General features: G+C 33.0%; 1 protein-coding gene and 1 long non-coding RNA gene across 9 annotated transcripts in view; both read left to right on the forward strand.

Moving 5' to 3' along the window:
• The first annotated feature begins 4733 nt into the window (after positions 1-4733).
• Positions 4734-11543, forward strand: part of mtcl3b (MTCL family member 3b) — a 30094-nt gene continuing 23284 nt past the window's right edge. For 4 of the 5 annotated variants that reach the window (XR_012398716.1, XR_001797383.4, XR_012398717.1 and 1 more), the window contains exons 1-2: positions 4737-4828; positions 5282-5937. Coding sequence is in view for 1 of the 5 variants with exons in the window: in XM_005162410.6 (XP_005162467.1) it covers positions 5308-5937 (630 nt within the window). In the remaining 4 variants the exon portion in view is untranslated. Of the gene's footprint in view, positions 4829-5281; positions 5938-11543 lie in introns of all 5 variants that reach the window. The other variant, XM_005162410.6, reaches the window with a different exon arrangement.
• Positions 7496-9114, forward strand: LOC137489148 (uncharacterized). Of its 4 annotated transcripts, none has more exons than XR_011008511.2 (6): positions 7496-7570; positions 7833-7870; positions 8167-8194; positions 8418-8477; positions 8788-8910; positions 9009-9114. It is a non-coding gene; the product is annotated as an uncharacterized lncRNA (long non-coding RNA). The 4 variants fall into 4 exon arrangements; XR_011008512.2 differs by lacking the exon at positions 7496-7570 and adding an exon at positions 7645-7744; XR_011008510.2 differs by lacking the exon at positions 7496-7570 and having other exon boundaries at positions 7749-7870.

The following is an 11543-nucleotide window of genomic DNA, read 5'->3' on the forward strand; positions in this document are numbered from 1 at the left end:
TTTAAAAATATAAATTGCAAAAATAGCTTAGATGTAGCTAAGCTACTTTTGCCATGTAGCTTTTAGCTTAGCTTGCTACATTTCCCAGAGGGTAGCTTTTAGTGTAGTTAAGCTACGTTTTAAGTAGAGTAGCTAATAGCTTAGCTCGCTACATTTTCTAAGTAGCTTACCCAACACTGATTATAAGTTTGTAGAAGTAATACATTAAATTAAAAATACCCTTAAATTTAAATTTTAGTTCTGCTTCCTTGAACTTGAACAAGTATATTAAAATCCTCTAACTTTCACTAGTTGTATTAGTATTTTTGTTTTCAAAGTGTGCTTTAAATGCTTTAAAAATGAGTTAAATACTCTTAGTAGACTAGAAATATATGTACTGTTTACCATTTGTTTAAAAAAATGTGGGCAATACATTATAGATTAATTGTATTTAACAAATATTACATTAATCATTTTTTAATTCAACTATAGGGGTGCGACTAGGTATGGGGCCTACAAGACATTGTGCCCAGGGGCCTCTGAATTTATAATCCAGGCCTGCTAAGACGTTCAATAAACTACCATTTAGCTGCTTATTAATAGTTAGCAATGTAGTATTTTGGTTTAGGTATTGGGTTGGATTAGAAATGTAAAACAAGATCATACTTTATACATACAAATAAACAGTATATCTTAATAAAATGCAGGTAGTAAGTTAGTGGTAAACGGTGTAAATTGTTACGCAAACTAACGTGTTAGCAAACATTTATTTGACTAAGTTAGCTGCCCTCTCCAGACTTTTACAAACCCTTTCTCTTGGAGTGCTTGACCAAGGATGTTAGTCAGTAAGAGGATTGAGCACAGGCCAGAGATTTCCACTGGCCCTATTAACAGAAAGTGGTTTCACCTTTCTCTCAGCCTGTTCCACTCATAAAATACGCTACAAACACTCCATGGGATAATTAGCTCGTCTTTGTCTACACAAAATGCCACATTGTATGGTTTTCGTGTATATAGCAGCGCAAATTCGACGCGAATACATTTTTAAAGTGTACACTACATAGTACACAACTCTCAAGTACATTTCTGAGCACAAACGCTTACCGTAGAATTAACAGAAGAGTGGGCAGATATTGGAGTAATTTGCTTGTACTTTTAAACTTAACAGAGCTGAGGTAAAGCAAAGCTTGAATCATTTGTCAAAAAAAAAAAAAAAACTGTGGAAGGCGGACAGCTCTCTCTAGTGTTCCCGGGCAGTATTGCATAATACTTCTTTATTTATAATGGAATACAAGGGAAATACCTTAATCAAATTGATGGCAAATTTAAAGGTTTAACCTGGAGGAGTTTGATGTAAAAGTGAAAATTTTAAGAGAAATTATGAAAATTTTTAACAGTACATTTCCTAAACATTGGTAAAGGAGACAGTAAATGCAAAAACACATAGTTTTTATTATGATAGTATTATTATTTATAGTATTATTATTAAAATGTAAAAATTTTAATAATAATAATAATATTAATTAAAATAATAATAATAATACTTTTTATTTATAATTCTCTTTTATTCAATTTAAAATGCTATATTTTAAATTTGAGCTCTTTAGATTTTCAAATCTAAAAATAGCCTAAAATACACTTTTAAGTATTTCTTTTATCACATTTGATCAAAATAGTTCAACTACTGCTTGCATACATATTTTATATGACAATTTTATACAAATAAACTATTATTTTCCACTTAAACAGGAAATAACAGATTTATACTGTCAAGTAATTGTTTTTACAGATCATTTTTTATACATTAATTGCCTGATTATATATAAATGTTTTATTGGCTGATAAAAAGAGATTCTCAAAATCCCCTCTGCAAAAAAAAAGTATGTGTGAAAGACATATTTAATGGAATATTTACTTTTTTACTTAAAGTTACTTTAAAAATATAACAATCCTGAATCCTGTCCTAAAAGTAATGTAACACATTTGTAGTCATGTAAAGTAATATGTTACTTTAAAAACTAACTTTGCCTAACACTATTTTTTTTGTACAATATATTTATTACTTTTCCCAAATTGCATATCACAACAGATTACACAATTATAAAATAATAATCATGAAGACGCAGCTAACTTTTTATCCCCTATTCTCCCTCACATCAACCCATTCCTTTCAAAAATTAATAAACAAATAAACGAGAAAAAAAATTATATGTTTAAATCAGGTAAAGAGTGTTTCTTGAGTCTATGTCTAGAATATGATACTCCCCATAGTCCTAAGCTTGTTCTTTTTGTAGTAGACTGCTAACATTCAAAATAGTACTTCATGAAGTTATTAAAAGGTCTCCAGATATCTTCAAACATATTTTGTTTCTTTTTGACAATGTATGTGATCTTTTCCATTGACATATGTGATGCCATTTCAGTAATCCACTTTCCTATTCTAGGTTTATTTATATTTTTCCAATTAAGAACAATAATACGTTTAGCTTGTATAAGGGCCTACTCACACTATGCCATCTGTACCGTGCCCAGGCCCGTTTCCCGGATCGTTTGAGAAGTGTGAGTGCGCTGAATCGGACTCAAGCACGATACACTTCTATGAATCTGACCTCTTCGCTTTGTAAGAGAAGGATCTAATGGTATTTTGGTCACCCAACACTACTTACTGGCATGCTTTGGTAAAAGTAGAAACTTATAATTAAAAAAAATTATATATATATATATATATATATATATATATATATATATATATATATATATATATATATATATATATATATATATATATATATATATAGTTGAAGTCAGAATTATTAGCCTCCTTTTGTTTTTATTTATTTTATTTTTTTTATATTTCCCAAATTATTTTTAACAGAGCAAGGATATTTTTACAGTATGTCTGATAATATTTTTTTTTCTGGAGAAAGTCTTATTTTTTTTATTTCAGCTAGAATAAAAGCAGTTATTAATTTAAAAAAAACAAACATTTTTGGGACAAAATTATTAGCCCCTTTAAGCAAATTTTTTTTCGATAATCTACAGAGCAAACCATCATTATACAATAACTTGCCTAATTACCCTAACCTGCCTAGTTAACCTAATTAACCTAATTAAGCCTTTAAATGTCACTTTAAGCTGTATAGAAGTGTCTTGAAAAATATCAAGTAAAATATTATTTACTGTCATCATGGCAAAGATAAAATAAATTAGTTATTAGAAATGAGTTTTTAAAATTATTATGCTTAGAAATATATATATATATATATATATATATATATATATATATATATATATATATATATATATATATATATATATATATATAAAATTGTAAAATATTTATTATAATTTTAAATAACTGTTTTCTTATTGTATGTAATTTCAAATAAAATTATTACTCCAGTCATCATTGTTTTTATTACTATTACCACTGCAAATTAGTATTAGGAAACAACAATAATAATATTAATAACAATAACAACAATATTATTATTATTATCATCATTAATAACAATAATATTAATAACAACAACAATAATAGTATAAATAATAATAATATTAATATCAATAATAATCTCAACAATAATATTAATAATAATAATAATTAATATTAGACTGATTTCAGAACGATCATGTGACTCTGAAGACTGGGGTTATGAAGCTGAAAAATCTTTAAAATCACTGGAATAAATTATTAAATTAAATTATATACTACTGGGCGACACAGTGGCGCAGTAGGTAGTGCTGTCGCCTCACAGCAAAAAAGTCGCTGGTTCGATCCTCGGCTCAGTTGGTGTTTCTGTGTGGAGTTTACATGTTCTCCCTGGGTTCGCGTGGATTTCAAAGACATGCGGTACAGGTGAATTGGGTAGGCTATATTGTCCGTAGTGTAATGAGTGTGTCTAAATGTGTGTGTGGATGGTTCCCAGAGATGGGTTGCGGCTGGAAGGGCATCCGCTGCATTAAAATGTGCTGGATAAGTTGGCGGTTCATTCCGCTGTGGAGACCCCGGACTAATAAAGGGACTAAGCTGACAAGAAAATGAAGAAATGAATATATACTACTGTTGAACAGTTATTGAAATCTTTAAAGTCACTGGAATAAATTATTAAATTAAATTATATACTACTGGGCGACACAGTGGTGCAATAGGTAGTTGAACAGTGTGTGTATAACCATTAACATTTCATAATTTTTTTCTGTACTTTTGCTGCTTGTTCAAAATACTCATTTAAAATGAATTGAGAACACTATTTTTAACTGGGAAGGGGGGGCGCTTAATTGCTTTATGTTCAATACACTTACATTTGTTAAAAACAATTAAGTGAACTTAAGCGATTTGTGTTGAGACAACACGCAGGAATTGTATGGAACCCAGCATTTTTTTACAGAAAGTTCTTTGCAGAGGTGCAATAAATATTTCCAAGTGGTACTTTAAATAATTGCCTTTCTGTGTCACAAACTGACTGACCTTTAGTATCTATTCGTGCATAATAGTGTGGGGGAATGACGCAATGACGCTGCATTTCTGTGTGAAACAGCAAACAGCAGCATTCAGTCTTCTACCTCCTCAGCTTTTAAAGGGGACAATACAACTGTGACTTGAAAGACAACAAAACATCAATATCATAAAAGCAAATAATGCAAATCATAAAACGCATCCTAATTTTAAACAGCAATCTTTAAATGTATTACATTATTTAGAGCAGCTCTACTACTCACACTTCCCCTCTGACGTCACCTCATGAATATTCAGCGTCTCGTGTGCATAAGCAGTGCCTGGTACTCAAAGAGATTAAGTTGACGGTCTCACTCACACTGGAGAATACATGAACAGTTCACAAAACAGGTAAGGAAACATCGCGATATTTAATGCTTTTATGACAGTAACTGCACCAAAGATGTACAGTGATCATTATACTAGTATGCTACATTTATACAGGGAGATAGCTGTCCAAACTTGTCAGATAAACAACTTACGGTAAAGCCTAATGCTGTGGGATAGATGTCAATAAACGTTTTCATGTAGAAAAAAAGCTTTAGAGAATTCTAAATTAACTTTTCACACTCCTATTTAAATGGGGTTCCCCTCTACAACAGCAGTTTCTAGTTGAATATTATTTAAAATAAATAAAGTTACATTATTTTATCTTAATAGACACAATTGTAAAGAGCTTTTGGGTGTAATAGATACAAATGCTTATATATTTACATTAATAATTCGCGTACTGTTTAAATGACTGTACTTTTACATTATTCAATTCGATATTGATCTTTATCCCCTTTGTAAATGGCACTAAAGTGTTGTTGGAGGTCTGTTATGATGACATGATGAGTTCTGCCGCAAGTGGCGCTGCGGATTTTCCACCATCATCAGCGGATGGTACCGAGGGGAGGAGGCGACCATCTCCCGGACAAACCTCCGCCAAACCGGCCTTAAACCCCCGCGGCAGCCGCTCCGCATCATCCACTGCGTCAAAGCCAGGAGCAAAATCCACTAAAGGACGTGAAGGAGAGCAGGACACGCGTGTGGTGAAGCTGAGGGGTGCGGCAGCTGTTCGTGGTGCTGAAACTGAGGCGATTTTGGAAACCGAGGAGCGGATTGACCGCGCTCCGCCACCGGACACCCGCCGCGCGCTGCGTTTTCCGTGCGTAAAAAGAGACTCGTCTGCGGAGAAACTCGACGGAGCGCCCGGTGGCGTGAGGGGGGGACAGGCCGCTGCGGGAGGAGAGTACGTGGGCTGCGGACCGGCCTTCTGGGGCGGAGGCTGTTTGCAGTCAGAGCTCATCCAATATCACATTAACAAGCGCTTGAGGAAAAGCGGTAGGATGCAGCGGCAGACACCGGGAGAGACGCAACCGGGATCGGGAGCGCAGGCCGAAGAGGTTATGACACAGCAGGATGAAGCCCTGCAGGAGGAGATCGAAAGGCTGGAGGACGAAAACGACGAGCTTAAGGTTTGAAAGCCATGCCGTTATTGTGTAACAGGATTATTTTGGATATAATTGCAAACTGTATAAAACGTCGTCATTGTGGGGAAAAGATAGATAGATAGATACACTGTAAAAAATTTCCAGGTTTTCACAACAAGTTACTGTAATTTTTCACAGTAAATTACATTAGTATCCCTTCACAGTATTTAACTGAAAAATTCACAGTAATATGTTGTATTCATAATTTTATTGAGAAATTACGGCAGGTAGCATGATTACAGCAAATTACTGTGAAAAGGGCTATATCTTTTGCACGTTAGTTATAGAAATTCAAACCTTTTTTAATTCAACGTAGAAATTAATACAAATGAACTTTTAACAGATAATAACAGAATGTTATAGCCCCCAAAACGATTTGGTTACCAACATCTTTTTGGTTGTACTGCACCTTTATTTAATTTTATACAGTTAACATAGAATAGGAAATAATATTTAATGAACATAACTGTGTGCTTAGCCAAAACATAATCAACTGGAATAAAAAGTAATTAATTAATGAAACCAAAGACTGTTAAACAGCCAACAATTATTTCAATGTCAGGGTAAATGTCTGCTTTAGACGGTTTCATGAGTATTGGGCACCTGTCATCGCCTGGAGGTCACTAATCTTTAATTTAGAATTAAATATATATATATATATATATATATATATATATATATATATATATATATATATATATATATATATATATATATATATATATATATATAAATTTATTTATATAAATAAACCACAGATTAGAGTTTTAACCAACTACATTCTAGCATGAAAAACAGTTAAAACATCATTTTCGGACGCATATAGAGCCATCGAAGACGGGGCAATTGTCCCAATGTCTAGCCTGAAGACAGGCGCCTCTCGGCGGATACATGAGTAATGAGCGCCGTTACCGCCTGGAGGTCATAGATCTCCGCTACCGGCAAAACACACTTAAAATTACACACAATCTTTACTAACAATCCACAGATTTGAGTTTTGAAGAACTACATTCTCGCATGAAAAAGTGTTAAAACTTTATTTCATTACATATTACAAGCAATATTTATAATATTATGTGCCTTCTCATCCACCATTACAGCTTAATGCAGCTTGGTGCAAAATGAATCCTGGGAGGAAAAAATAATAATTCTCAATTAATACACTCCAAACGAACTTTATTCTTATTGTTGAAATCAGATATATGTAATATTTTGAATGGCGAAGAAAATAATTGACTTTATATTTCAATCAATATATTACTTTTGCACTGCTTCGGTTCAGGACTCGTGTGACATTGAATCAGATTCAGAAATTTTATCAGACGTGTTCATGAGCTCATAGTCATCAACAAGCAATTCGTGTACAAGCAGTACACGAACCAAGCAATATGATGAAATATTAATGAATTATATGTTTGCGTCTTACAATATTATACAAAACGGAATCGTTTTCAGGCGAATTCGACTCTTTACTGTTCACTTAAAGGAGCCGAATTCAACTCTTTACTGTTCATTTAAAGGAGCCGATTCATTTAACAGAACTGACTCGACTCAACCGCAAACAAGCGCCATCACCAAAGACAACTCGTCAACTCTTCACCCAACGGATTCATCCTAGGTAAGTGTTAAAATATGGCTTTTGTCCGTTAAATGTGTATTTCTGTATAGTGCATGTCATTTAGCAGGAATTTACCGAGTACTTCAGTTGTACTCGCACGTACAGGGTTTAAGCGCGCCTTTTTTTAAAACAAGAAATTAACGACGCCAGATGGTGATTGTAGTGTTTTCTGAGGTATTAGCATAACGTTAACGTTAGTTCCTGAAAAAAGAAAGGGAATTTTCTTTAATTAACTTCTTGTTAACTGCATTTTCTGTTTCAGTACAAGACTGAAGTAAAGGTGAAATGACTAAAGTTAAGGTAAGCTCTGGCCTTCACTTAAGTTAACGTTACGGTTAGTCACCATCATGTAAGTTACGTTAATTTTTTTCACTGTAACGTTAACGTTAAGTTAGTTAAATAAACTCATTATGAAACAAGTCTTAACTGTTTTATTAAATGAGGCTTATAATACAATTCAGTTGTATTCTTTTAAACTAACACTAACACAGTACATATTGTATATTTCTCACTGGTGTTAATGCAGTGCTAACATTTACTAATGAGAACTAATTGTATATTGTCACTAACTGTAGATTTTATTTTTTGGTGTTCAGGTGTACCTGATAATAGCTGAAGTGTGAGGTGAGTGTAAATTCTGAGCACACAAATATAACCTAAATTCATTATCACAATCTAAACCTATATATATATATATATATATATATATATATATATATATATATATATATATATATATATAGAGAGAGAGAGAGAGAGAGAGAGAGAGAGAGAGAGAGAGAGTATGTGTGTGCGTGTGTTAGGTTGAGTCTTATTCTAATCTTATTATATTCATATTTTTTTGCAGCCACAGCCATTGATGTTGAAACACTGATGCTACCAATCAACCCTCGCTTGATTATTAAAGGTAATGTTGATGCCTTCCTCATTTTATTAGATTTTTAAATGTCAGGTTTTTTACAGATTTGTTGTGAGCAGTTTCTTGTACAAACTCTTTTTCTTCTTCCAGAAGTTCCACCAGTACCTCCAGTAGTAGTAAATATTAGACAAAGATTTTTTTAAACTATAGTTTTTATTTTTATTAGCAATTTTACTGGGCATGTGTGTTTGTTTGCTTGGTTTTCAATAGGCAGAGCATGGAATGTCAACTTTGTTTCTACAAAAAAATGTAATTATTCACAAACACCTCTAATTTAGTCCTTCTTTACCCCTTTTAGTCTTATTCCTTGGACTCGGAGGGTCGAGTGGTCATGGGACCTCACCTGGATTTCACAACTGACTTTGGATCTGGTCTGAAACTGAAGTATGCTGAAGATGCCTTTTGCACTCTGGAATTTAAGGTAATGTCAACAATAAATATTGTAACTGAGGGCTTGTTTTGGGGGGGTTAAACAAGGAATGTATAGGAGCACAAGTCATGACTCCCCTTGTTATAAAGGGCCGTGTTGCAGACACAATTTGCTTGTCTGTGCTGGAGACCAGAGGGGAAGCTGTCTTTAAAAGGATGGGGCTCTTATACCATATGTGAAGTTACCTATTCAGGTGAGTGGATTACATGCAAGTCATTGCAAATGCATAAATAGTGGGAATTTTTTACTGGGCAGCACAAATTAAGTGAAACTCAAAAAACGTTGAAAAATATTTGGAATATTTGCAAAAAACTTGATTGAAATGAATACAACACAAGTGCTGTATCACTTCAATCAAGTTTTTTTTTGCAAAATTTTCCTAATATTCAAATCATGAAAAATTAGCTTGATGCAAGAAACATCCTGCTAGTATTCAAGAGCAAGTACTGTGATGCATGTGTTAACTTTGCAATAAGTGTGAACCCAGCATTAGATTATAGTCTGTAAACAAAAGGTGTAAATCAAATCAACTGTTTTAAAATGCTCTGCCTAGGTCATTAAAACCACTATTTGTTGTTGGACTGTTCTTGATTGTGTGTTTGTGATGGAAATGTTTTTCAGATGTTTTTGTTTAAATGATTGCAGTTTGACTGAGCTACAGTATTGTCAGCATGTTCAAACTGAGCTAACAGTAATTTTGCTCTGTAGTGCAGCAGTAGTGTCCCAGTAGTGTTGTACGAAGCTAACTGTTTGTCTGCTCTTTTGCTTATAGGTTCTTTTTGGGAACCAGTTTGGAGATGGAAGACAGACAAAGTCAAAGAAGCAGAGAAGACACATCAACCAGCAAGTGTGTACAATGATCAGGAAAATTATTGACCTTGAATAGACGACTGCCTAATTTAGCAAGAAGTTTTGTCTCTCTCTCTCTCATGTGTGTGTATATATATATATATATATATATATATATATATATATATATATATATATATATATATATAAAATGAGAGAGAGAGCGCACTCTGAAGCACTGCTTTTTATATGTATGCTACATATGATGTCAGATTTTTTTGTTCTTATGTTCTTATAGTATTTTTTGAGGCTTCACCTTCACCTTTTGAAAGTTTTCTAAATGTTTACACAGATGTCATTAAGCTGTTAAATAAATCTGTAAAATGTATGTGTGTTTGTTTTTATTTTGATTTTAGAGTCTTTTCAGATCACCCAATAATGAAGATTCTGTCGTCATTTACGCATCCTCAGGTTGTTTGGACACAAAGAGGAATATTTGATATTTTTATTCCTGTGTTTAACAAAAAAAAAACGTTTTTAACAGAGCTGGAACAACCTGAGGGTGAGTAAATCAAGATAGAATTTTCATTTTTGTGTGACCTAAAATTGCTTTTAAATTTTACAGCACCAAACTGTTAAATTACAGTAATCCGGGATATAACTGTAACTTTACAGTTAAATCAGGTATTTAAACTGCAACCTACTGCTAAATCACAGTAATCGTTTTGCAAATTCACAGTAAAATATAGTTAATTCTACAAGATAATACTGTGAAATTACAGTAACGGACTTTATTATCTACTGTAAAGTTACAATATATGGTTGTAATTTCACAATAATTTTATGTGACAAAACCACAGTAAATTACTGTGAACTACCTCACAATAATTTACTGTGAATTTACATACAGTAATTTACTGTGAAAGTAATGCAATTATTAGCCAGTAATTTACTGTGAATTTAAGGTCAAATTTTTTACAGTGTAGATAGATAGACAGACAGACAGACAGACAGACAGACAGACAGACAGACAGATAGACGGTTGGATGGATGGATGGAGGCAGACATAGATCAATAGATAAATAGACAAATAGAAAGATAAACAGACAGACAGACAGACAGACAGACAGACAGACAGACAGATAGATAGATAGATAGATAGATAGATAGATAGATATAAACAGACAGACAGACAAATAAATATATTGATTAACCGATAGACAGACAGAAACAGATTGATAGACAGAAAAATACACTGAAAGATAAAAAAAAATAAAGTAACTGCCAGCCATCCATACAGACAGACAGACAGACAGAGGCAGACAGATTAATAGATACATAGACAAATAGAAAGATAAATAGACATACAGACAGACAGCTGGATGGATGGATCGATGGATGGATCGATAGAGGGATGGATGAAGGGAGACATAGATAAATAGACAAATAGAAAAATAAACAGACAGACAGACAGACTAACAAACCTGTCACCTGTAAAGAGGTTTGATAATAATACTCTGATGTCATCATTATCTCAAAATATTTTGACTGAAAGATGCTCATGTGACTTTCATAAAAAAATGCTTCCTTCTGAAATTGCTCATAACCATACTAGAAATAAAATATTGTAACAATTTAGTTCCTGTTGGAGCACAAAGCATACTACAGTTATGAAAATGGCCTTGGTATATGCAAAATACGCCCTCAAGAGTTTGGCAAACACTCGTTACATGTTATTTGTGGAATATTGCGCTGTTTATTAAAACAATATGGAAATGTATTTTCTTCTTAGAGCTGCAATAATTGTAGAGCAGAAAGCTAAAAAAAAATAAGCT

This window comes from Danio rerio, chromosome 23 (genome assembly GCF_049306965.1).
Source record: "Danio rerio strain Tuebingen ecotype United States chromosome 23, GRCz12tu, whole genome shotgun sequence".
In the NCBI taxonomy this organism is placed as follows: Eukaryota; Metazoa; Chordata; class Actinopteri; order Cypriniformes; family Danionidae; genus Danio; species Danio rerio.